At 51.9% G+C, this 27,080-nt stretch overlaps 1 protein-coding gene across 2 annotated transcripts in view; it reads right to left on the bottom strand.

Moving 5' to 3' along the window:
• Positions 1–5,356: 5,356 nt before the first annotated feature.
• Positions 5,357–27,080, bottom strand: part of OPHN1 (oligophrenin 1) — a 51,845-nt gene continuing 30,121 nt past the window's right edge. Inside the window, exons 8-24 of one of the 2 annotated variants that reach the window (XM_030967627.1) lie at positions 26,269–26,398; positions 24,862–24,962; positions 23,243–23,334; positions 23,043–23,121; positions 22,362–22,395; positions 20,992–21,054; positions 19,867–19,941; positions 18,163–18,247; positions 17,778–17,836; positions 16,310–16,415; positions 15,411–15,570; positions 11,650–11,797; positions 10,421–10,714; positions 9,599–9,764; positions 8,611–8,661; positions 7,851–7,901; positions 5,357–7,675 (exon numbers count right to left, since the gene is read on the bottom strand). In XM_030967627.1, the coding sequence (XP_030823487.1) occupies positions 7,859–7,901; positions 8,611–8,661; positions 9,599–9,764; positions 10,421–10,714; positions 11,650–11,797; positions 15,411–15,570; positions 16,310–16,415; positions 17,778–17,836; positions 18,163–18,247; positions 19,867–19,941; positions 20,992–21,054; positions 22,362–22,395; positions 23,043–23,121; positions 23,243–23,334; positions 24,862–24,962; positions 26,269–26,398 (1,686 nt within the window). In that variant the 3' untranslated portion in view covers positions 5,357–7,675; positions 7,851–7,858. The remainder of the gene's footprint in view (positions 7,676–7,850; positions 7,902–8,610; positions 8,662–9,598; positions 9,765–10,420; positions 10,715–11,649; positions 11,798–15,410; positions 15,571–16,309; positions 16,416–17,777; positions 17,837–18,162; positions 18,248–19,866; positions 19,942–20,991; positions 21,055–22,361; positions 22,396–23,042; positions 23,122–23,242; positions 23,335–24,861; positions 24,963–26,268; positions 26,399–27,080) is intronic. The other variant, XM_030967628.1, reaches the window with a different exon arrangement.

Raw genomic sequence — 27,080 nt, 5'->3', positions numbered from 1 at the left:
TTGTTCCTTCCCTCTTTGACTTGCACAAAGAGTCCTCACACATTTGGGCAGAATGCTGGGGTCACAGAGAGTGTCTGTGTTGCGCCTGTGTGCAGGCCCAGGGCTGGCTGTGGCCACTGGGGGTGGCTGTGGGCAGGCAGGGTGTCCCAGCCCCTTTGGGTGGGTCAGAGCCTCCCCTGCCCACTGGTGCCTGCTCCCGGTGCTCCTTCCCTTCAGCAGCAGAGGGATGCTGTGCTTGTGACTCACAGAGTAAATCTCTGCACCCCCATAAACCCTTAGCAAGTGGATAAAAGCTGCTCTCTGTGCTGGATATTTGGTGTTCTGTGGCAATTTTATGCTGTTTCTCTTTGTTAACATGTCTCTGTAATAATAAGAGTTCTCTATTTGATATATTTTACTTTCTTTGTAATAAGCCAAAAAGCTCATTGCTGGTGCCTTTTTGCGTGGGGAGCCTCCCAGCCCACAGCTGTGTTCCTGGGAGTAACAAAGGCCAGTCTGCAATTGCTCCTTCCACCAGAGCTGAGGGAAAGAGAGAAGCCAGTGCCACAGCATTGCCAGAAGAAGAAGAGCCAGCAGTCTTGGAATGGCAGAGAGACTTTGGGGTATGATGCTGGTTCTTTCCAGGGGCCTGGCTCCAAGGTGAGGGCTGAGCATAATACTGGGCACGCCTTGGCCCCATTTCCATGGGGCTGTGAGCCTGGAGACCCCACAAACCATATGATGAAGGTGCAGAGCACACAGCCTGGTCTGGCCCAGTGTGGAATTGCAGTGCTTTGCCCAAATTATAGCATGACCTGAGGGTAAATTATCCCAGAGAAGGAATTAGATGGATTGCTGACACAGCTGGGTTTTTATGTTGTTGTTTTTTTTTTTTTTTTTTTTTTTTTTTTTTTTTTTTTTTTTTTTTTTTTTTTTTTAATTGGAACTGAATGCATTGGACAAAGAAGAGAGAGCCCCAGAGTGTTTTGGTAGGGCTGGACTGTGGTGACAGATGCTGCTGGGGCCAATGGGGTGCAGTGCAGGATGCCCTGGGGACAACTGCAACTCTCAAGTCCCCATGTGGGACTGAAGGACGTTTATTTGTGTAACCAAAGAGAGGGGCCTGCCTGGCACCCAGGTAAAGAAACCGTGCTGGGGGTACATGAAAATTCTCCTTTCTCTTTCAGCCATGCCTGGGGCCCACGTGAGCCCCCAGCCATGCCACAGGGTGGCCCCTCACGCTTGCTGTTCAGTTCTTTTTGTAACCTGAAAATCCGCTGTTGTTCTGAGTCCAATAAATGCAGAATCCGGTTTGCTGGAGCTCTACCCTCTGCCTGCATTTGGCTTTTGTGTCGATTTTGTGCATGAAATCGCTGTGGGTGTGATGGCTGCCAGCAAGCAAAGGCACTGGGAATCAGTGGGTCATTTGCCAGTAGATGAGGCTGTACATTGGATCGTTGTAGGCTGTCTTTCACACTCAGATTTCACTATGAATCACGTCTGAACTCATAATTCAATTACATATCAATTGGCTAATCCTTTCATATATTCCTCTTTGGGTCTTTTAAATTGAATTTCAGTTGATTAATATATTTCTCAAAGCAAGGAGCTAATAAAGGCCAGTGTCCTCCTGCTCTTGTCATTGTTTTTGGTATCTTTATGAACAGTTTAAATCCATTCTTCTGCAACGTCTTTATAAAATTGACCTATGCTCTCCAAGTAATAAAGAAGACGCTTATCAGCCACTTGTTAATTCAAGGCACAGATGTGAATCCTTCCCAGGGCCAAGATTTGATTCACTGAGACAAAGCAAAGAGCTTGGGGGGAAAAAATAAACCTCGCTGGGCCACAAATAGCTGGCAATGCCTGGTGTGTAATTGCACAGCAGCAGTCCACACAGCGTGCCCTGTGAGCTGAAGAACAGTGTGCCAAGAGAATAAAAACCCTTGGGTTTGTCATCCTCAAGGAACCTGATCCCATCCCTTGCTCTGAGTCACAGAGAAAAATTATTTTGTTATTTTCAAAATTCACCCTTAATGGACACTGAGCAGGCCTCAGCTCCTCGGGGCCGGTGTGGCAGATTGGGTACCTGCCAGCATGTCAGTCCCAGTGTCACCTGCCAAATGGCCACTTGGACACCAGGGACATTCAGGAGCCACTGGTCCAGTGCCTCATGGGATGATGGACTTGGTCCCTCAGTGGCTACACATCCTGGGCTTACACTGGCCTTGGTCTCTGGTGGCCCCAAACTCGTGCGGCTTGAACAGTGTCTGTGGGAGGACAGTGAGGCCACCACTTGGGGGCTGCTGGGTCAGAACTGAAGCTGAAGGACAAATTCACCTCACTGAACTCCTTCTGCCTTGCTATGCTCCAGCCACCTCTGCTGCACATCCTGCATCCCACATCCTACACCCTGCATCCCCCCTGCACAGCTCACCAGGACCTACAGGTCACAGGGAAGCTGCTGACCTCCCTGACCATTCCTGTAGCTTTGGGGCCTGGCAGCAGGGTGACAGCCACCATGCCAGCACTGGGGTGAGCCACATGCCAGCGGGCTCCAGAGCTGCCCTTAGAGATGCCTTGGCTCCCTGGCAGAACAGCACACCAAGCTCACAGGAAAAAGTCCAGTTACCATGAAGAAGAAATCTTGAAAATATGGAAACAGAAAATATGGAAACATCATGAAAACCCTAAAACGGCCTCATGCTTTAAGGTCATTTATTTGTTCTTGTCTTCATAGCACAAAGTGGCATGTTTTTAAAACAGACAGAAGTTCTGTTTCCAAAAATACTGACGAGTTCCCAAAAAGCCCTTTCATCAGTTCCCCTCCCTGGGGGTCTGGGAGTGCCAGCACTGTGACCCTGCAGTGCTGGCAGCCAGCCCTGTGTGCCTGCCGTGGTGTCAGGGCTGTGCCTGTGCTCCCAGGACGGGCCAGTGGCAGCCACAGACCTCAGTGGGGTCACCCTGACTCGAGTGCCCTGACACAAGGGACAGCAGCCAACACTGGGGTTTGCTCCTTACCCAAAACTGCTGCTGCCTCCCTCTGCCAGCGGTGGGCAGGTGCCAAGGGGAGGGCAAACAGGGCCTGCCTGGCATGCCCCGTGCCCCATCCACAGGAGCAGGGTGGGCGCAGTGGCACGTGTGGCAGCATGGTGTGGGGGCCACCAGGAGAGCCTCTGGGAGGCACTGAAGGGAGCTGGGGTGTGCAGGACACACAGTGAGGAAGGATGGAGCTATGGGAGAATGGAGCTTGTGGGGCCTTGCCTCTGAGCCTTCATGGGCATGGCCCATTTTATACAGGATTTCAAGAATCTTCAGAAGTTCTGCCTTGCAGGAGCTCTTAGAGACACTGGCAGAGGCTGTTAAAGCACTTCTTAAACTTCTGAAAACACAGAGAATGGAAAACATTATGGCCTTTATTAGTTCAAAGTGTCTCCTGATTGTTTAAGCCAATCATAGGACTTTTTGGAGGCCTGACCTGATTTACAGCCATGTGTACGGGCCAAGAAACCTGCTAAGGGCTGCCAGGAACCCACCCAGCACAGGGAGCTGCTCCCAGCTCGGAGCATCCAGATGGGTAATGGTGCAGAGGGATGGGTCAGGGAGAACTACAGAGCTGAAAACTACAGCTCTGATCCTCCAAGGAATCCCACGTGGGTGGATTCCAGCGCCTTCACGGGTCTCTGTGTAGCACATAAATTTCAGATGTCAGTGCTCCACTAAGTATATTTCAATTCTAAATTTATCACACAGATGTGTCTGCTGCAGAGTCTTTGGCCTCTTCAAATCTTCCTCTGGGAAGAACTCACTGAGGCTCAGGCTCAAGCTTTGGAACTGCTTGTTTTGTTATCTTCTCTCTATAAAAACCTGAAAGGTTTTACTTGTGCTGGAAAATAATTTTCTTGCTCATATTAAATCCAAATGTTTTCTGTAAGAAAGCAAGCCAGGCACCTGTGGGTTGGCAGACAAGGATTATTGGGGCAGTGCCTCAATGCTTGTTCCAGTTCACGATCACTTCATACAAGGCCTATTGAGGAAAGGAAACAGTTTAGTTCCCCAAATGCCGCTGTTTTGAATTCATCCAGCCCTGGAAAAGTTACAGACCCACAAGGAAACTTTTGAGAGAAACAAGAAGCCAGAAAAAACAAGCAGAAAACCCTCCAGCTGCTGCTTCTGGTGCATTGTGTCCATGCCCGCCCCGGGAATGCTCCGGCTGCTTGGGCCCAGAGCCAGGGCATGGCACAGACCTCTCAGAGCTGGCAAAGCTGGTCTGGCAAACCTGGCCTGGCAAATCTGGCCTGGCAAATCTGGCCTGGGCAAACCTGGCCCGGCACAGACCTCTTGGAGCTGCAAAGCTGGCCTGGCAAACCTGGCCGGGCAAACCTGGCCTGGCACAGATCTCTTGGAGCTGGCAAACCTGGCCTGGCCAAACCTGGCCTGACACAGACCTCTTGGAGCTGGCAAACCTGGCCTGGCCAAATCTGGCCTGACACAGACCTCTCAGAGCTGGCAAAGCTGGCCTGGCAAATCTGGCCTGGCAAACCTGGCCTGGCACAGACCTCTCAGGTCTGGCAAACCTGGCCTAGCAAACCTGGCCTGGCACAGACCTCTTGGAGCTGACAAACCTGGCCTGGCAAACCTGGCCTGTGCTGCACCAAGGGCCCGTGGGCAGGGGCGGGGCCTGCACAAAATAATTGCAGGAGGATCCCAAAACCAGTAACCTAACCAGGCAGCCCTGAGCAGGGTGTGGGTAGGAATGCTCCCCTTCTCCAGCTGGGGACCCTCGTGGCTGTGGAGGCACCTTGGCTGTCCCTGTTTCCCAGGAGCATCCTCTGGAGCGGTCACCTCTGTCAGGCTTCTCCAGAAATGCGGGCTCCAAAGCTGGCTGTGAGATTCCCGTGTCAGAGAGAGAAGCTGTTCTCTCCTGGGACAGGGCTCACTGCTAAAGGAAAGCAAGAGGCCTGAAAAGCAAACACTGGTGTGCAATGTCAAAGGAGGGGGGAAACAGATGTGAGGAGGGGAAAAGAGTGCTGGATAGATGGAAAGAAGCCATTGGTGGTCACAGGAAAAGTGGAGTCTTGGTGACCCAGGGCACAGGATGCTGTCCAGGCACTGCAGCAGCACAGGAATATTCAGCCTTGATAGGCAGGGCAGCTTCTCCAGTGAGAAAATGCAGAAAACCAGCTTTGGGGACTGCAGACCCAGAGTGGGGCTATGGCAGTGCCCAGGGCACTCCCAATCCCATGGACACAGCCCTGTGTGGCCTCCCTGGGGCACAGAGCTGGGCCCCCACAGCAGGGCCTGCCTGCAGAGGGGGCACAGTGGGGACAGCACTTGGGCCCAGGGTGAAGAGGAACAAAACACACTGAGATGGCTGTTTCATTTCATGGAAACTTTATAAACACTTGCAGTAACCTAAGCTTGTACACATCACAATGGCTCCAGGGCTGATGCTGGGGGCTGCCATGCTGCACAGGGCGATCCCACATTCCCAGCTGTCACTCCTGGGCCACTGGCAGCAGGGACTGTGCTCACAGCAGCAGGGATTGGGCCCCACAGCAGCAGGAATTGGACCCCACAGCCCCCTGCCAGCACAACCAGCGTCCCCACCGCCCCAACTGCTGGTCCCCAGTGTTCAGCTGCACCCACAGGTGCAGGAAAAATCAGCACAGACATACAAGTGACAAAGAACTTTAAAAGGACACCATGAAATAGTCTGCAGGAAGCTGTCTCTCCCCACTGCTCACATTGTCAGACTGAAACCCAGTCACCGATGGATTCTCCCTACCCATGGAGCCCAGCTCTGTCCTGGGGGTCTGTTCTGGGCAGTGGGCACAAGCAGGAGGAGGATGTGACTGCCGCTGCTCTCACAGAATGTCACCTCCAGAGCCACGTGCATCAGCACAACCCAAGGAGCTTCCCCAACTGACAGGCTCGAGGGGTCCCCAAAGAGTGTCCCAAACCAAGAAAGACAGTAGGGAAATGCTGGCCTTTTGTGTGGGAGCCACAGGCCCAACACCCCAACAGGGCCAGGGGGTGATATGCTGCAGGCAGGTGGCCCCACTGCCAGGCTGGTCAGAGCAGCTGGCTCCATCTTCAGCTCCATTCCTGTTCAGAGACTCCTGATCAGAACCCCTGTGCCTTGTCCTTGAGCCCCTGGTGAGGGGCTGCAGCAGGAGGGGCCCAGCACAGCCCCAGGGGCTGCCAGTGCACGTGGCACAGCCTGAACTGCCACAGCACAGGGCTGGTTCGGTTTTAAAGCCACTTTCATGTGCCAGGCCTAAAGGACGGAGCAGCTGGGGCACTGCTGAAGCCAAGGGAGTGAGAGCACCATGGACACGACACACGTGAGCTGTGTGCCATTCAGCAATAAGAGACACGAGGTCACACAAAGTGCCAGGAGGTGGGAAGGACCTGCACCAGGCAGGACACCATGCTGCAGGGAATGGAGCACCTGGGAAGCAGCTGTGGGAATGTTTGGCCACTGGTTTGCAAATGCTCTCAGCACCTAAAGAAAACCATTCAAAAGGAGGGAGTCATCTTTGGGCAGATGGAGGAAGCAGGGAAGTAGCTCTCTGCCATGCACAGCCCTGGAGCTGGGCCCTGGTGGCAGCTGGAGCAACAGACAAGCCTCTAGTGCCACAGAGGTCCTGGCAAGGGACACCTCCTGGGCCAATGGGCATCATCCACAGGGCCATGGCTGAGGGACAGGCTGGGCATCTTGTACTGGAAATGAATAAACAAGCAGACAACAAACTGGGCAGTTCTTAAAAAAAAAGCCAAACAATAGGTTTGACCCACAAACTGAGTTTCAGATCCTCAGCACCTCTGTGCTCGCCATCACAATCACCCAGGATGGAGACTTCTTGGTGGGTCTGTGAGAAGTGCATCTGGTGGGAGTGTGGCTCATGGAAGAGGAGGCAGCGGAGGAAGAGGAGGAGCACCTGCTGCCCCCTTCCCCCTGCTGCACCCTTGGGGGCTGCTGACCCCAGGCTGCTGCCTGAGAGCTGATCCCAGGCAAGGCTGTGGCCATGGCTCAGGCTAAGCCCCTGGCCAAGCCTGTCTGTCAGTGTAGTGTCCCAGGCCAGGGACATCCAGGAGGAGATGAGGAGACATCCCACAGAGCTGGGCACAGTGATTCCTCCATCCCTGCCCAGCTTTTGTCACCATGGGCAGCATTAGCAGGCACAGCTGTCCCACACACTGACACTCACCAAGTGAGGGACACAAGCACAAAGGAAGGGGATCTCAGGGCAAGCAGGGCAAGGGGGGACTGCAGCTGTTTTGCCCTTGCAATCAAACAGAGGGACTCAGCCCTTGTGCTGTCCAAACACCCTTTTCAAGGCGTGTTTCCCAAAAGTGAGCAGGTGAACAGGGGCTCCACTGTCCCTTCCACAGGCGGTCCGTGTCCCCCCGCCCTGCCCATGCTGCCATCACCTGCATGGCACACACGGGAGGAGAGGGGAGGAGAGGTGGGAGGGCAGGGAACAGTTCAACACAGATGTGTGGGCAGGACCTGCTCTCCATCGTGGTCTCTCTCTCCTAATTTCTTGAGCCACTTGTGGCTTGGAAATCATCGTCCAGTAAGATAGCTGCTCTCCAGGGCACTGGGGCTGGCAAGGCTCAGCTCTGACTCCTGGGTCACAAGCACAGAAAGTCTCCCGGGTCCAGCTGGGCTGAGGTGTGCTTACAAAGCCTGGAAGAAGAAAACAAGCTCCATGTTCTGTGCAGCAATGCAAATCAACCAGTAATGGAAGAACGACTAGAATCTCACATAATTTGTTTGTTCCCTCCACAAACCCCATAAATGCTGATTTGTCTTACCTGTCCGCTTTCAGTTTATTATTCAATTTGTTGTTATAAACACATACCTTTAGCCTCAGCTCTCATCACTTGGGATCCTGCCTTGTGGTGATGAAGAACTGCATAAAAGGAAGTAGAAGAATAGAGAAAAAATGAGTGCAAGAAGCAAGCTCCAACTCAGTTCCACAAGCTCCTCGAGGCTGGGTAATGGGCAGGGAGGGGTCAGTTTTGCAATAGCACAAATGTTTTCTCAGTACCTGCAGCAGCAGTTCTCAGACTTACACACAAACCTGCTCTCTCTTGGGCAAAGATTGGCAGCTTTTCAAAGCAGGAAGCTGAGGCTTATTTGGGCAAATATTATCACAAATGGCACCTGCTGCCACTCAGAGCTGAGGGCTCTGCCCACACTGTCCCCATAACCACCTAGCTCACTGTCTGCACACCCCCTGGGCTGGACCAGCCATGCTCTCTTGGCAGCTGCTGGGACCTAACCAGCCCTCATCACCTCACCCATGACCTGATCTTCCCACAAAGCCTGAGTACAGTGGGCACTACACCACACAGATCCACACACCCGGTAACAGGGATCCACAGGGATGTTTGTGCTTGGTGGATTTAATTTATCAAGTCTGTATCTGGACTCACATTTTATGCTTTGTGCTCTTTGTTTAGTTTCAGCATTTTAGCTGAGCCCCATCTGCTGTTTGAGAGTACAAGACAAGGCAGGCCTCGGGCTGGGGCTGTCTGTGCTGGCTCTGCCTCAGAGGGAGCACCCTGTGCTGCAGGGCTGCTGCTCTCCACACAGAACCTTCCCCGTGCCAGCCTTACCTGCCTGTTCTTCGGGATGCCGTCTCAAAGAACTTGGTCCTAGAGGCCACCCTGCAAAGAAAACAGGAGAAGTCTCTCCTGATTCGACCTGGCAACTTGCTAATGAGATCTGCTCTGTGCCAGGGGAATGAGCTGCAGCATTGGCAGCACTGCAGAGATCACCTTCAATTGACAGTTCTTGTGCCAAGGCAGAGCCGGGCTCCTTCTGTGCTCGCTCCACCCGCACACCACCTGCCAGTGCTTTGGGTGGGCTGCTTATAGAACCATGGAATCATGGAATCATTTAGGCTGGGAAACATCTCCAAGATCATGGAGTCTAATCTTGGACCAAGCACCATCACACCAACTAAAACATAGCACCATGTGCCACATCCAGTCATTATTCCTGTGCTCTTGCCTATAATCCTATGTGCATCCATGCCCTTTATGGTCTTTCCTTTAGTGTTTTTGTGCTCCCACCCATGATCAAGAAAGAGAAGTTAAATTATCCCAGAGAAGGAATTAAGGGAGTTCTGGCACAGAGCTGACCCTCATGGCACCTTTTGTTTTCTTTAGGTTAATTCCCACTAAAGCCAGCACGGTTTCTGCTCTCTTAAAATCTGAAAGAAATCTGAGGATGAGATGAAGCTGAACTTCACACAGTTCCCTTAAGATCCAAGCTGGATCTTGTCCTGCCCCAGAAAGTGTCTTGCTTGGGAGGTTTGCTGGGGGCAGACAGGGAAGGGCTCAGCTCCACCAACCCAGGAACAGCAGGGAAGGGGATGGGGCAAGGCTCAGCCCTGGGTCTGTGCTTGAGCAGCTCCAGAGCTTCATGTTTGCCTTCGCTGTGGCCCCACTCCCCTCCCTGGCCGTGCCCTCTGCTCAGCTTTCCAAGTGACATTCAAACTTGCACTTGCACCAGCGCCAAGGGAGCATCCACAGGCTCCAGCCACTGAGCCCCCAAGTGTCCCCACCAGCACCAAGCACCCTCCACGGGCTGCTGGCTTACACAGATGAGGGCATCTCCTCTGCTGTCCCTGCTATCAGATCTGGCCTCTGCTCCAGCTTTGGAGGGAGGGGAGTCCGGCACGGTGGATCCGGAGGTCTCACAGGGGGACGCGTTATCACAGGCTTATCACCATGGGAACGTGGCTTAGGGACACCGTCACAGTCACCTGCAGGGATGGAGATAACAAACACTGAGCAGGAAGCTCTGGCAGAGGCCAGCTATTTATGAAGGGGCACTGAACAGGTCCATGGGTTTAGTTCTGCCCCTCTGCCTCAACACTCTCACTGACAGCGGCCAATAGCCAGAATAGAGGGACAGAGTCCAGGGAAAGAAGTTCCCACACTACCTGTCCCAGAAAAGCTTTCCTGACACTGGAACAGGGGCTGGAGCTGGACCTGCAAGGACAAACTTAATGCAGTTGCTGACTGTGAAGCTGATATTTCCTGGGAATGACAAGTGTTCTTAACCAAACCCTGTGCGGTGCTGCTCTGTGAATGGGAGAGGAACAGCACAAACTGGTGATTCCTGCAGCTGAGCTTTCATCCTGGACAGTGACACCACCTGTCCTCTCCTCGGCTTCTTTTCTTCCCCAAGATCCAGCCAACCTTACTATTCACTTAACCCTTCAAAGTCTTTAAGAATCAAGTCAACAAGGAATGAGTGTCAGACTTTACCCGCGCCTACACCTTAGGCTGTTCTGGTCTCCCAGCCACTCCTGCTGAACTACACTGGGAGGACTCAAGAGAAGAGGCCACCATGTGCCCAGGGAGGGCTGACTTGGGCACTTGCTTGGCTCTGGCCAGGTCCCTGGCACACACTCACCCTCTCTGCCACAGATGCCTGGCCGGGGTGCCGGTCTCCTGGCCTGCAGCGTGGCGGTTCTCAGGGCAGGGCTGGTCACCACGCCGTTGGCCGCCCTGCCAGCTGCCTTGGCCCCTCCATCCGGCAGCCCTTTCCCCAGCTTGCCCAGCTCGGGCTCAGCACGGAGCTGGGGCCGGCTCTCAGTGGGGGCACGCCCCAGCTCGTCCCCCCCCGGCCGGGGCGCGGGCAGGCGGCTGCGGTGCAGGGGCTTGGGGGCTTCCATGCCACCATTGGGGGTCTGGCTGAGCCTCTCTGCTGTGGAGACAAGAGGGCACAGAGCCCTGGGGTTAGGTGTGTGCTGCACTTGATGTGCCTCCAAAAGCCACTCATCCCAGCCTTGTTGCTGTGCTGCAGAACCAGGAGCAAGCAGGAGCTCTGCAATGAACCTGACAAATGCTTCTGCTCCCAGGTCAAGGAAGCATTGAAATCCAAGGCCAGCCTCAACTCCATTAGCAGTCTGGGAGTTTTAAAGAGCAATGTGAATCAATCATGTTCTGCCAGTGTCACAAAGTGCACTTTATACCTAAACATCATCAGAGCTCTGAAAACTAATGGAGAAAGACTTTCCATCTCTTTGGTGACTGTGCAATCAGGGCACAGCCTGCAGTGACAACTGGAGCAAATCAGGTGCAGAAACATTATTTTAAGGTGATGTGCCCTTTGCTGTTAATCCAGCTGAAGGAAATGCTTAAGTTGTTATGATAATGTCAGAGTAGAACTTGGTCTAGGAAATACCTTCACTGCGTCCTGAAAAAGTTCTTTGGAGTTCTTGCTCTGGATGTGGAACTGCCAGCAGCAGAGCTAGCTTGAGACCTCCTTGGGCCTCCTGCAGCACAGCCTACCCTGGCTACCATCCCACCAACACTCCATGCAGTTTTTTTGTCACTGATGCCACAAAACCTCTCCTCTGGGCTTCTTCTGTGCCAAGAACCAGCCTTACTTTAGCTAATAGAGCATGCAGCAGGTAGCAGAAAAACCCAAATCTCAGAAAATCTGACTTGTGACATGATGCAAATAATGTATGAGTGTTTTTTGCTTTCCTTTTTCTCTGAGCAGCCCTCACTGCCTGCCACGTCCAGGACCTGGAAAGTGCAGCCCTGCTGCTGTTACCTCCATTGCTCCTGGAAAGGTGTTACAGGAAGCAGGAGCAGTGAGAAGCAGGTAAGGCATCAGGGAACAGCCAGACTGACCTCCACTCTCCTCCACAGAGGCATTGAAGAAGACAGGTCTTTCCCTCAGGGGACGCTTGGAGATGGTGATGGGCTTGTGCCGCCGGGCAGCCACCCTGGGTGGGGGCACTGGGGGGGCTGTGGTGTCTTCTGGGGGGCCAGAGTAGATCTGCAAAGGGACACACATTCAGGTGACCCGACACAAAGGGGCTGCTGCCTCACCTCCCCCTGCAGGTACCCCTGCCCAGCACAGAGGGTGATGGTGGGCATCAGTGACACTGTCCCCACCATTGACACTGTCCCCACCACTGACACCATTCCCACCACACACAATGTCCCTGCAGCTCAGCAGGAAGATCACAAACACAGAAAATTTGTAGAAGCAAATTTCCCCGGAGCAGATGAGGGAGGCTTTGGAGCTGACAGCTCCTGACCAACAGCAAGATTCCCATCGTCACCGAGATACAATCCCCGAATCACCCAAACCAACCCTGCATTGTTCCAGATCTAACACTAAAACCCTTCAGCTCTTGGTTTACAATGACACATTTGGCACCAGGAAATTACCTGGGATGAAATACTGGCATAAAAGCAATGCTACTGAGAAGTTTTATCTCCTTTTCTCACTGGTAATGTGGCACCTATTTAGTTGGGATTAATTGAGAGGTTCTCATTTATGTCAGGGCTTTTTTTAAGAGCTGAAAAAGAAATACATCTGAAGAGCTGAAACACCCCATCAAGGCCCACAGCAACTGCTCCTGTGTTCTTCCCAGGGATGTTAATTGAAGTTTTATCAGGCTTTAAAGCCTGAGTTACTATGGAGACGTGGCCTGAGCTGCTGAATCCAGAGGCTGCACTGCCTGTCCTGGGAGATGTGGAGCTGGACCCTTCCTGGCTCCAGCCTAGAGGAGGAGAGCTGTGCCAGCCCCACTGGCATGCTGGGTCACCACACCCTTGGGCCACAGTTCAATATGGAAAAACAGCCCAATTGCATCACCCAGAAAAATCTTACCATGAAGAAGTGTAACATTCTGCTTTGATTAAATGTCTCATTTTGGTAATTTAAACCAAAAATATATTCCTTCTTCTCCAGGCCAAAGAGCAGGGCTAGGAGACCAAGATGGGGGATGGGAGGGGAAAACATGTCCCTGGTTTAAATTTCTTGGTCCCAAGTGTGTGCCTGGGGAGGGCTGGCAGTGGCAGACAGCTCCCCACACCCCACGGTCAGGCTGTTCTGGCCCAGCCTGGCTGGCTTTGGATAAATCCATGTGCCAGAGCCAGGCTTTGCTCCCAACAGCCTGGCCCAATCTGCACAAGGAGAGCAGAAACAACACAGAATCACAGAATGGTTCAGGCTGGAAGGGCCCACAGTGGCTCATCTGGTCCATCCTCCCTGCTCAAGCAGAGTTTCCCTAAGGAGCAAATAGCCCAGGATTGTGTCCAGACAGTTCTGGAATATCTCCAGTGAGGGAAGATTACACACCCACTCTGGGAAAAAACCCCCCACACTCAGGGTTTGGTGACTCAGGGCGGGTGCTGGCTCACTGCCTGCTGGGCTCTGCCCTGGGGAGGGGCAAGACACATTCCCTGCTCCAAAACACAAGGTAGGAGTACTGAAGTACTCTCTTGCTGTGACATAGCACACGAATTAAAAGCAGTTTGAGTATTATTAAATCATCAAAGGATTGCCTGTAGGAGGGAAATTTTTTGGAAATATCAACCTCATTCCTCTATCCCGAGCAGAATCCAATCCTGCTTTTAAAAGAAACATTAAGTTCCCCATGGACACTTATACAGGTACCAAAGAATACTGCTTTCAACACCTGAAACCCAAGCTAAACCAACCACAAATGACTTGTGTTCAAGAGGTGGGTGCAGGCTCTGATTTACTTCTAATTGAAAATCAAGTTAAATAACATAAATGTACAAAGATATTGACAGACCCTCACCTTGAGGAGGTTTGTACAGGGAAGAAGGTGTTTCCAGAACAATCAATTTAATTTAACCACAGCATTGAAACATGAGCTGTGGAAACAGCAATTATCCACAAACACTTCATGAATAGTTACTCTGTCCTCAGAGTCTTCAGATTGCACCATATAACCCACATCCCCTCTTCCTCCAAGTCTCATCTGAGCTGTTTGCTCATGTGTGAGCTGAAGACTGTGTCAGCTCCAACACCGAACTTATAAACTCGATCCAATAAATGTGACTAACTTAACCTTATTGCTGGTGAAATTAAAAGCAAGCAAAAGGACATCTGATTTAATTAAAGCTGTCATGCCAGCTCTCAGAGGTGGTAGGGTGTGTTGATTCAGACTGTGCTGCAGGCTGTAAGGAGGGGAGCACAAAGCCTCATCTCTGGAGCGAGCATGTGAGATCCCAGACAAAAACCAGTCCCCATTTTTCTGTGGGAACTTATTACAAGTGTTCATAGAGACCTATAAAGGAATTGGCTGGTGTTTCCATGAGCTTCTGCTCTGGGTACTCAGAAGCCTGTCTGAGCTTTTCCATCCCATTTCAATCCTTGGCATCACAGCCAACTCCCACCCTCTCATCTGGTCCCACACCCCCCTGTGGTCCCCACCTGGTTGCTCTGGCTCCACATTCCTGTTGCAAGAACCTTTCTGTTCCAGCTTTGGCTGCCTCTTCCCTTTCCAAAGGGAGCTTTCCCCTGCCCACGTGCTGCCCTGCATGCTGGGAGCTGCCCCAGCCCCTCACAGCAAACAGCATCCCTGAGTGAACAGCTCCATGAGAGAGGTTTGGACACTGTGTACTCTGCTGTGAAGGGCTGGAGGACCCAACTCACTCCTTGGAACCCAGGGCTGTTAGCAGGGCAGGAATCTGCTCCCTGCTCAGGATCTGCTGCTCTGGATGCAAAGGCTGCTCCAGCTTTCAATATTAACACCCAGCTCCTGTCACCCCCAGCCACCCGACACCCCCGAGCCGGTGTCGGGTATCTGAGAGCAAGTGTGAGCACAGACACAGTGGAACATTCTGCTCTCCAAAGGCAGAACTCCACATGACAAAGCTGCTGTCTGCACGTGCATCTTCAGCACCAGCCCAGCAACCAGAGCCTGGCTGGGCACACGGGCGATGCTCAGGCTGAAATATGAACACCCAGCACAGATCCATGGAGGGCACATGAGACTGGAGGCTCTCCAGGGCTCTCAGTCCTGTCAGAGCATGGCCCAGGGACATGGGCACCAGCCTCAACTCCTCTGAAGGCTCCACCCCAGGCAGCAGCTCCCTCAGACTCCCCCTCAGTCCAGTGAGACCTCCCTCAGGCTCCCCATTCCATCTCCAAACCATCCTTGTGTCTGTATCTGAACACAACCACAGCTGAATTACTTTCATCACCCATTCAACACTTGTCTGCCCTAGTTTTTTTTCCACTGATTTAACAGTTGTGCAGTGTCTCATCTTGGACCGTGCCCATTAAAACCAATTCTCCTCTGGCCTAGCTCCTGTCTAGCAAAGGAAAGAGTGAAACCCTGTAATGAGCAGTCATACAATAGGTTTTTTTCAATAAAGCTTTCCCTTGTTTAACAAGAAAAGGCAAAAATGCCCAGATTCGCTGTTTCCTCTGGGACCAGATAACAGCAACATTGAGGAACACACACCTGCTACTCTTTGCTCCCTCCTGAAGCCTTTCAGAGCAGAGTGTTACACAAAGCCAGCCCAAGGAGACTCCAGAAGGAGCCGGAGCTGCCGTGTTGCCACAGCAACAGTCTGCAGGAGCAGGCTGGAGCAGCCGGGGCTGCTCCGGGGCCGCCCCGTACCTTCCCAAAGTGCTCGATCAGGATCTCGACCACGATGTTTTGGAACTTGATGTTCATCATGGCTGCCACGGTGTCCTCCTGTGCTCGCATGAGGGTGGGCCCGAAGATCACCCCCATGTTGGACGGTGACATCAGATTCTCCCGGCTGTGCTCGCACACGCTGCAGAGGGCAGGGGAAGGAGGAACAGAGTTTGGTTTGGTTTGTTTTTTTCCAAACAGATCTTATTCCAAGGGAAAAAAACAAACAAACAAACAAAAAAACCCCACCAAAACCCAGGATACACTAAGAATCAGTCATTCCATTTTCTTCATTGTGTTTTAGAATTTGTTTCCCAGCAGTGACAAACATGGCTCTAGGTCTGACACACACATTTGGCTCGGACAGATGCTAGAGAGAGCAATGTGCTGATAGCATCTTCATTTGATCTCTTCCCACTCCCAGATCCTCTTTAACTCTGCAATCAAAAGTCATCTGCACAACATATGCACAAAAGGAATCATTTAAATCCTATATCCTTTTTATCCACAACTGACTTCTGGCTTTAATTTTCTTTCCTTCTGAAGGAAGAGAACTGAATTTAGGGAGCACACTATGGTGGTTTCCAATAAATTTCTGAGGGGTGACAATTTACAGTCCCTGCTCTCAGAGAGTATTTTTATTTTTAAATCATTTGCTGCTCTGTGCATATCTGAAAGGGGATGGAAGGAACCACCAGAAAGAGAAGCATCACTCCATGCAAAGGGCAGCAAGGACAGTCACCCTCTTTGTGCAAGCCACATGGAAATTCACAAGGGGACTACAGTGGGTAAAATTTTGCAAGCCCGACCTCCCAAAAAGGCTCGTTCTGCTGATTCCATTATTCCCCTTTCTTTGTTTTTAGAGGAAAACATCTGCTTACTTGACAAGGTGCTGGATGAGGAGTTCTAACATCTCCCTGTTCTTGTCAGGCAGTTTATAGACCAGTGCATGAATGGCTCCCAGCCTGTAATCCAGGTTCTCAGACTCTGGAAAGCAGCAACACAAAGAAGAATTTGTACCCAACACTTTCAAACAAAATACACCAGAGAAATATAAAGCCAAAGGAAACCTGTGGAAGCTGTTCCCTGTGCAGCATGGGAGCAAAAGGGAGCAGAGGAAAGTGAGATTTCACAGCAACAGGATGAATTCTGTGAGAAACAATATGAAGTGGAAAGAGGAAGAAATGGAGCTTGAAAAGGAGCCCAAGGACACACTCCAAAAGAGGTTGGGCATGGGCAGGTCCTCCCCTTCACACCCTTGTTCCACACACCTGGCAGCACACAGCTTCCCTCTGGGAGTCTATGAGCCCAGAGAGCTCTGACACTGAACAGCACCTAAAAATATCCTACAGGGAATAAACCTGAGTCCCTGACCCAAAGAGGTCAACCTTAGAAGAATAAATAATCAGGAAACAATAAAATACCCTGTGTGAAAAGAATAGTGTGGGGTCTGGGTGGCTGGGAAGCTCAATGGTGCAAGTTTCTGGGGGAGGGCAGGGAAGGGATAAACGTCCTGTCACACCCAGCCAGCATGGGTTTAACCAGCTCTGAAACTAATAAATCCTGGGCTTGACTACCTTCAGCAAGAGGTGGAACATTTCCCTTTCCAAGAAAAATGGGTGTTATTCATTCTCCAGAGGGACACATGAAGAAGAAGTGGGCATCCCTCCCAGTCTCCCTGTGACTTCTGGAGGCACAGTGGGATGAGGGATGCTCTAATTCCACACATTTCCAAATGCCAGCACTCCCATGCTGAGGGTGATGACCCTCATCATGCTCTCTGCATCCCTGTTTCCCTCACAGGGCACTGGCTCACAGCTGTCACAGCTTATCTGCAGTGGCCACAACGAGGTGACAGCCACAGAGCAGCTTCTTGGCTGACCTCTGTTAGTCCCAGCTGTGACTCAATCCCAACAGCTACAGCACAGAAATGCCTTCCATGGGCTGTTTTCAACATCCCAGGACAAATTTCACAACCTAAAGGGAATACCTACTTATCTGGGGGGCAACAGCACATCCCATTCCCTCACAGGTTTTAAAATAAATATATCAATACTAGAGGGAAACAATTCTTGTGGCTGCTTTCAAGTGAGTGCCATCCACTGGCTCTCCAGACCCCCCTGAGACCACAGACCCTGTCTGAGGGAAGGAGCAAGGGAGGGAAGGGAACATCCAGCACCACATCCCCTGCACAGAAAAACACTTGGAGAAGAGAGCACTGCTGTCTCTACAGCTGAAGCAGTGGGACACACAGAGCTGGGCTGGCAGAGCTCTGTCAAGTGACTTTGATGGACCTTGGCTGGGGAGAGCAGGGCCAGGGACCATCGCTGGGGAAGCTGTGGGACTTACTGGCAGCCAGGACCAGCTCTTTGTGGAGCTTGTACGTCATGACGGGTTCAGACAGGTTCCTGCAACAACCAGAAAGAAAACTCAGCTCTGCAGGGCACTGTGACCCACTTGTGACCATCTCAGACCAATGGGCAAACTGGCTCATCCCTCAGAGCCACCAAGTCCCAGTGGCATTTCCCTCTGCAGTCAGTATCAGTGAAAGAGCCCTCCCCATGGGACTGAGGGATTCTGCAACATCCCTATTCATCATTCTTCTTCCCAAAGCCTTTGTCACTTTGCCCTTTTCCACAGCCAGATGTGAATATCTGGAGCACATTTCAGCTTTCATCTGGGTCAGCCCCAGTCCCCTTTGCCTCCCTGGGGCAGGTGTGACCTGCAGTGCTACCTGAGATAGAACTTCAGTGAGCTGGTAATGGTCTTGATGTCCCAGTCCCCACTCTGGAGATCCACATCCCCAGGGCATTTTGGATCTGGAAGGAGAATGAAAAAGTTTTAGAATTAAGTTCATTCAGAGGTTACTAACAAAGAGTCTGCTTGGGGTGGGGGATTCCCCTTGAGACACATGAAGCCACAGCAGCACACAAAGAGAGCTCCTAATTCCCATGGCTGGGAAAAGTAGAAAACAGCACCAGTGTCAGGGTTTTGGAGAGGCTGGGAAGTGGTGCTAATGAGGACAAAGAGGGAAGTACAAGGTAAGATTTAGGCAGTGCTGAGAAGTCACTGAGAGCATATTCTCTATAGTTTATTTTTTCCTAAGGTTGGCAGAAGTAACGGATTTCAACAGGTCCAAGACAAGCTTTCTGACATCCAAAGAAATCTGAATGCCAGCTCAAATCTCTCATTTGCAGCTACTCCCCTGAAGGCTGTTCTGGAAGCATTCCCTCTTGTTGCACGGAGAGGAGGGAGCTCAGGGGAGGCCCAGCAGAATGGAAATACAATTTGCTCCTGCCTCCCCCCCTGACAAACCACATCATGTCTGTGGCGCCACAAAGTGAAGGATGTAGTTGTAGGACAGGGGGAAGCTGGACTACAGAAATAAACAGCAGGACTTGTTTTTGAAAATGAATAGGACTAGAGACTAAAAAAAAAATAAATTATCTCCTTTGAGTGGTTAAAGATGAAATCCTGCTGCAGCAGTTATTTCTGCGGTGTTGGACTTTCCATTATGCTTTCATGTGCAGTGGGGTGGCAAGTGGTTACCCAGACCCACGCAGATAAACAAAACAAAAAGCCACTCACTGGTGGGATTCAGAGGAGAAAACCACAGAGCAGCTCACAGGGAGGGTGAGAATCAAGCAGCAGTAGAACCTGAGGCTTAGCAATGAGTCATGGGCCAGCAGAGCTGGGCAGATGCCCGAAGTCATGGCTCTGTGAGAACTGGGCATAGCCAGACACCAGTACGAACCAAGGTTTAATAAACAACATCCAGAGCAGAAGCAATAGGAAACAGCCAAAGCCTTTGAATGCTGCATTAATATCAGATGTCTGAGCTGGCTTGAGCCCGAGGCACGCCCGAGGGAGGTGAGCTCAATCCCTGCCCTGTGCTCCAGCCCCAGGCAGGGCTGGGGAGAGAGGTTTGCCCTTGGTAGGTGGGGATCAACCCCAGAGGGTCCCTGAGAGGCTCACAGGTGACCATGAGGTGAGGGTATGATGGCCTCAGCCAGGGCCCAGCCCAGAAGGCTGTCCTGGCACAAAGCAGTGTTGCTGAGCCCCTAAACCTGCTAAGACTGTAAACACTTCCTCAGTTGCCAAGTTTGTATGACAGATCCAGCCACAGGAAGGCTCACAGCAGGAATGGATCCACTGGCTTCTTAACATACATTGGCTCCTTATGGTACACACTGCACACAGCAGGGTGTACCCACACTTCCAGAGAAAAACCTTACACCAGGCTGGAGGGCCCCGTGCAAAGGCCACCCTCCCAGTCCAGCTCATCGTGTTATCCCAGGAGAGAAGGGGAAGATGAGCCTCAGAGGGGTCACAGGGACCAAAACCCCTGCTGCACATTTCTCACTGTGGAATCCTCTCTGTCCCTCACATACAATTCAAGAACAGGACAGTGTAATTGCACAGAATAATCAATCCTTACCAAAAAAGGCATTCAGTAACTTCTGCACCTGGATATTGCTGCCAACAGTCCGGTACACGCCCTCCGTGGTGATTCCTGAGAGGACAAAGCCAAGAGCGTCAGCCGAGGTTTCCCGCTGGCGATCCACAAGCCCCATCTAGTGGAAACGTTCTCCTGCTGCTGGGCTCTGTCCCACACCCCGGGCTCTATCCCCTATCCCGGGTTCTGTCCCATATCCCAAACCCTGTACCACACCCCGGGTTCTGTACCATATCCTGGATCTTGTCCCACTACCAGGGCTCTGTCCCACTACCTGGGTTCTGTCCCATATCCCAAACCCCGTCTAACACCCCGTGTTCTGTCCCATATCCCAAACCCTGTCCCACTCCCTGGGCTCTGCAGGCAGGGTCTCTGCTCACCCCAGTAGCCAAGGCCACCAGCACCACTGTGGTCACCATGTCACAGCCAGGTGAGCACAGCCAGGGTGTGGGACACACCAGCCCACACACCCCATTTCTGTGGGGTGCTGCTTTATCACAGATTTGCTCAAACCCCCACAGAAGACAAAGGCATTGAAGTAGAATCTGAAAGCCCTGGCCAGTGCTGGGACAGGCAGAATCTCTCCTAGCTCTGCCAGCAGGGTCTTTGTGCCCCCACTGCTCTCCACTCCAGTGGGCCTTGGCTGCCACAGCCCCAGCAGCCCCACCCCCACATCTGGAGGTGAATCCAGACCCCCATCCCACACTGGTGATGTTCACTGGTGCAGGCTGGATATGTGACAGCCCAGAGGATGAGCTGCCACCCTTCCACCTGCTTCTGCTGCTTCACAGACTGGGGCTGAAGCAGCCTGGAGCCACCTCTGCTGCCAGAGCTGCTCTCCTGCCCAACACTGGCTGTGCTCAGAGCCAAAACTGAGAAAACCATGAGTGAAAACAGCATAAAGGTGGAAGTTCAACCTCAACGGCCTTGGTACAACATTCCCAACCATGTGGGATTTTTGCTGCCAAAGAACACTCATTTAACTGAAGAGCACACTTTCCTCAGCTGAAAGCTGCAGTCCTGTGCCAGTGGCTAACCGTGTACTGCAGGAACCACGGGGTGACTCGAGGCCATGGGAAGCACAGCCAGGCTGGGTGAGCTCCTCACCTTTGGTCTCCACTGCATTGATGCACTTCCGAACAAACTTGAAGCCCACCTCGTTCAGCTCCACTGTTTGGGACAAGGAAGCTGTGTTAGCTGCCTGAGCCCTCCTGGAGACCCCTGGGACCCCCCAGCCCCACCCCCAGCCCCAGCCCCAGCCTTTCTCAGCACCCAGAGCCTCAGTGGCACAGCACACAGAGTGCTCTCCCCTGCACCCACACCCCCTCAGGAAACACCGGCGTTCTGGGCACCCTGACAAGGAGTTATTAGTTCCACATGTTCTCCCATTTTTCCTCAAACTTATTTTGAGTTGCAGCACTGCTTCCTACCCCCCTCTGTCTTTAATAATAAGGTATTTAATAATAATAATAGTGTAAATTATTTGGACTGTGTCTAATAAAGACTTAAATAATTCTCTCCAGGGCAAAATCTGTAGTTAAAGTTGTTCCTCATCATGGGACTGTGTAATGTCTGCTTATCTACATTACTAGAATTAAAAAGCAAAACCAATCCAGCTTGATGTGCTGAGGAAAATGAGCACAGGGCTTCCTCCACAGATCTGGGCAATCCTGTGGGATCTCTGCATTTTTCAGCAGGTTGTTTATACTGATTCTGTCTGCTCTGAGCAACAGCAACATCAAGCTCAGACATCTCTTAGCCCTGCCCCAGGAATAAGCACAGACCCACCTGGTGCTTGATACTGAGGGCTATGATACCACTGGAATTCTTACCAGCTTTAATCTATGACAAATAGAGAATGTTTATTCAGTGGAACCCTAATTCACATTCCTCCCAGTGTGATGTGAACACAGCCACACAGCAGGTTCGTGCTCATGCTTCTGGGAATGCTCCCCCCGTGCTCATTAGAGCCAGCTAGTTACAGTGCTGATGAAGTGAGCTCTGGGACAGAATGCAGGTTTCACCCAGCTGACAGAGCCCCAGAGGGGTCCCAGGGCTCTGCAGGGTGTCTCAGTGCTCCAGGGCTCTGCAGGGTACACCCCACTGCTGACAGGGGGGATACAGGGCATGGTGGTGGGTGGGAGATCTAGGGAACTCCATGCCACCTCTACTGCCCTGTTACAACCTTTGTTAAGGGACACATCCTCAGAATCTCTCACTGGGGTTTGGAGGTGCAAACTGAACCTCACATCCCACTGCTCCTGGCTAAATAAAAACTGCTCACTGCAGTTCTGTGCAACTCATTCTCATCTGGGCTCGGTGCCAGGCACTGTGGTGCGAGAACAGCAGTGACACTGCTGTCACAGAACGGGGACAGTGCTACTCAGCAGGATTTGAGGATGAGTGTATCTGCAAGGAAAATTCTGCCTGGCCTCGAGGCTGTGAGAGCCCAAAGAACAGCAACAGAAGTGACTCACTTTCTTCCTGCTTCGTGATGGGACTGTGATAAATCTGAAAAAGGGGCGGGAATGGGGGAGGGAGAAGCAAAAACATCATCAGCATGATTTCGTATTTATTTCTAAAAGAAAATGCAGCATCCCATAAATCACCCCCAGATTACCCAGAGGCAATCACAGCCAAAAAGACAAAGTCCCATAGAAATCTCATTTTATAATTAGGCAAGAACCCATTACCTGCACAATCAAGGAGCTTCTGCTGCCTCCCTGTATTTCAGTGGGGCACCTATTGCTGGGGAAATTCTGTTCTGTAGGCAAACCACAGGGCACTGAGCTCTGCTCAGACTGAAGGAAGGGGACACCAGAAGGCACAGAAAGGTGGGAGAACACGGGTGCAGGGTGGGCAGTGACACCTTTGAAAAGAGCTAAGAACTGCTAAGAGCTGCTAAGAGCAGGGACAGACCAAACATCATCTCCAGCAGGCAGTGAGGAGCAGGAGTGAACCAGCCCCGGAAAGGCTGGGGTCTGGCACAGCAGGGAACACCCCGAGATTTCGGGGGAAACCCAAAATCCCCAGTGGGAGCTGAGGGAAGGGCAGGGAGGCCGTGGTGATGGCGCAGCAGTGATCCCGAGCAGCAGCCGCCGGCAGAGGACACTGCTGGGCAGCGCATTCCAGCTGGGAACAGCTCCAGGGACACTCACCGGCTCCTTCCCGTCCATGGCCTCCATCCACAGCCTCCGGTTGGCTTCTGACAGCGCCTGCAGCGTGATGGTCCCGGACCTGTGTGGAATTCCCCCAGGGACAGGCACGGAAAGGAAGAAAAGTAGGTTTTAATAGACAGCAAAGAGGGATTTGCTGCAGGCCCGTGGGGTTTGGGGCCACCAGACACAAAGCTTCTCACCTTTCATTAGTTTCAATGTCAAAACAAAACCTTTTGTCTATGGAGTCAGTCTTTCTCCTTACACAGGATTTCAGGGTCAGGTCCAAGGTGCCCTAGGAGAGAACATGAAAGGCAAGGTGAGAGGACAGAAACATGGGAGAGTTTGGACTCCTCGGGCCCAGCACAGCACTGCCCATGGCTCCTGCGCTGACATTCTGATGGCATTGGTACCAGGGCACAGGTGGTTCTCCCACCATCATCACAGGCAGATGAAGTTCCAGGCTTGCTCTCAGCCAGAGAATGTTCTGGACTCAACAGCACTGCCCCACACAGCAGCACCCTGCCCCTGCAGTGCTGGAACACTGCTCCAACCATCCCAGAGAGGCTCTCCCTGTCTCTGAGGCCAGGACCATGCTCACCCATGATCTGACACAGCTGGGCTCTAATTTTTACCAGGGCTGGTCATCAGTACCAGTTATCTACAGCACCAATGAACCAAATGGCTTTACACAAACACTGTGTGGCACAGGGAGGTACGCTTCCTCACCCCAGAGACAGCAGACATCTCTGGAGAGGCTCAGCTCTGGCCCTGGGTGTTTGTGTCCCTGCACTCCACAGCAGAATTAATTCATAATTTGATTGTGGGTTTGTGGCCAGCTGTGACCTGATGGTGCAGGCTACCAATATTTGGGAAAGCACTAAGTTTTCTGAGCCCCTACCTGCAGTAATGGGCCTTAATAGACATGCTTATAGCATAAATGACAACAAATCTCTCCATACAATAGTTTGGCTATTTCTTTGCCCAGCTCCCTGCCAAGGGGTTGCAAAACATCTATTTTATTTTCCTGCTGCAGCGTGCAGAGCCCTGCCAAAAGCAGAGCATGAGCTCACACACTGGAGCACACACGCCTGGCTGGGAAGGCCCCGGGGACCACTCCATGGCAGAGGAGGGCGGGGGACTCAGCTGGAGGCACTGGCTGAGCTCCATCCTCCCAGCCCTCCCCTGTCACGAGGAGGGACTGAGGGAACTCCCAGGCTTTGGTAAGCCAAAGCATTTTGTGAAAGAGGCAGTTACCCAAATTGCTGCCTTAGTGCAGTTTGGAGCTGCACTGTTACCCCTCTTCTCTTCCCACACTGTCCCAGTCCCACAGAACCAGTGCTGAGAGCAGAAATCAAACCACAAACCACTGTGAGCACCCAGTGTGTGAGGAAATGCTGCATTTGGAAGCAGGAACTCCTGTAGTAACTTGAGTCATTCAGGCCCTTCAGTGGCTGCCACAGTTCTTGTGGCTTCCAGCCCCTGTGCACGGGGAAGGATCAACATCAGCTGGCCCAGAGAAGCACAAGTTTCACCCCAGGCTGAACTCATGGGCCAGCACTGTCTGGTATCTCTCATGTCACAGGACCCACATCTGCTGCCAAACCCTGAAGGACCTGGGCTCCCAGGGACACAGTGGAGTGAGACCTCTCCTCATGGGGGTGCCTCTTCCAGGTGACACCAAACTGCCCTGTGTGGGCAGGGAGGGGACAGAGCCCACCCCTCTGCTCTGTGGCACCTGTAGGGTCACAGGAAGGGAGGCCATACATGGGTGGAAGGTGGGCCCAGTGGTTGGGCCAATGTTTGCAGACATCCAACTCACCTGCTTAGCTCCAGGCTTCTGGTCTGTGGGTGTCATCCGTAAGGTTTTGGCCTCTTTTTCATACTGGCAGTAATACTTCACCCAGGAGATGCCCAGAGCCCCTGCAGAACACAGGAGAGGCTGGAATCAGGGACAGGGCTGTGGCTCAATGCAGCCAGCAAGGTCAGGCATGGTCAGTGCTGCCCACATGTCCTCCCTTCTCTGGGGATGGACACTGACAGCCCCGGGGGACATCAACCTTGCAGGTGTCTCCATGGGCAAGAGTCAGGAGGAGAAGAGGAGAGGAGGAGGAAGAGAGAAGCAGGAGGAGAGGAGCACAGGGCAGCAGCTGCCTCCAGCACCCTCCCAACTCAGAGCTGGTGAAAGGGCGTTTGTGGGACTCTGACCACAAGCCAGGCTGGTTTGGCCAAGCCCAGCCAAGACCTACACTGGCAGGATCCTACATGTCCTGAATGTCTGTTTCACAAACCCCACTGCTTTTTTCTGTGGGTGAAAACTCAATAATGAAGCCAACAGGAGCTTTGAAATACTCTGAAGTTCCTATTTCTGGATTCATAGTCACTTTCCTCTGTTTTCTTACCTGAATCCCTTTATAGGAAATAATTAAACTGGTATTTTTTCTGTAATTTGTTTTTAAGTTGCAGTTGTCAGGAAGAACAACTTTTCATACTTGATTTATAGGGAAGCATAAATAGAGACAGAAAATAGCCACTGGCCTGCAAGAACATGCCACATTTAGGGTCTAAAATTACTGAGTGTGCTTTCTTTTAAAAGCAAGATAAACAGACATAAAAATATATGTATAAATAGATTTCTATGTAGGATTAAGAATGAATGCTTACAAAGTTGTCTGTAGCCCCTGAGGTCACAGTTTTGCACAGACTTATGTCCTCTGAGCATTCCTGCTGCATGGCCATGGAGAGCTGCAGCCAGGTTTTGGAAAAGGCTGTATTTGGTCTGATTTTCTTCTGCTCAGAATTACAAGTTTTGCTCTCAGCAGCTTAACTCAGCACTGGTTCCACCTCAGCTGTGCTCAGCTGCTCACAGAGGCTGCCAGAGGGAGGCTGGGCAGGACACCAGATTCATCCTGGTAAAACACAGCCAAGGCAGAGCCTGCCAGAGCTCCAGGCTCTGGAGTCATAAATCCCATCTCATCAGAGCGCAGGGCAATTAGCCCTGTGCTGTCACAGATATGTCACTTGGACAGAGCTCTGTGCCACTGCTGACAGCGCTGCCAGCTGAGGCTGCCAGTGCTTCCCCAGGCACTGCAGGCAGTGACACCTCAGCAGTGGCAGAAGGTGACAGCCTGGGCATGCTGTGCCTGGCTGTGGTGACACCCAGCAGCAGGGGGTCATGTCAGGGCAGCCCTGTTCCCTATTACACCCAGCTGCATCCCAAAGCCATTACATTTCTCCTGAGTGTACAGGTAGCCCTCGATGGTGGGCTGCCCAGGCAGCTTGCAGGTTAGGGGTGCTTCCTTCATCCTCTTCTTCAGATCTTCCAGCTCCTCCCGCGTGCTGGAAAAGTGATTCCTTGTCTGGGAACAGAAAACAAACAGAAGCATATTTGAACATGAGCAAAAAGCGAGCTGCAGGCTATTTAGTCCTAGATAAATCTGAGGCGCCGTTGCAGAAATTAATCTGTTCCCAAGGTACAAAACATGGAAACCACTCCACAAATCCACATGGAAACTGGCTATAAGAACCACTGAGCTCTAAGGGATGACTGAAGAGACACATCATGTGCAGAGAGGGTGCTGGAGGGCCAATGCTGGGAGGCCACTTGTTCCCTTAATTAAGGAATTTCAGCACATTTCAAGGCTGGCTGGAGCAGAGGAGCTCCCATTCACACCATTGCTCAGGTAACAGGGGTATTCTCCTCCCAAAGGTGTTGATCATGCTACAGTGCTTAGCATGAAAGAGTCACATCAACAGGGGTACAAAATCCAGGCATTTTGATGGAATACTACTTGGACTAATTAGTGAGCCAGCAGCAAAACCATCCTGGCTCAGATTTATGGCTGCTGTTCCACAGAAATGAAGGCCAGTCAGGAAAGACTGAAGATAAAGACAGGAGTCATATTCTACCCCATGAGCACACTTGGCCAGCAGAGGAGCTTACCAAAGCATGCAGCAAGCCTGCAGGAAGCCAGCACCATTAAGATCAAGGTTAGAGGCCTTCCTAGAGTACAATTTCAATCTCTTGATTGAAAGAAAATC

This window comes from Camarhynchus parvulus, chromosome 4A (assembly GCF_901933205.1).
Source record: "Camarhynchus parvulus chromosome 4A, STF_HiC, whole genome shotgun sequence".
Taxonomy (NCBI): Eukaryota; Metazoa; Chordata; class Aves; order Passeriformes; family Thraupidae; genus Camarhynchus; species Camarhynchus parvulus.
This window is presented reverse-complemented; position numbering and strand designations above follow the sequence as displayed.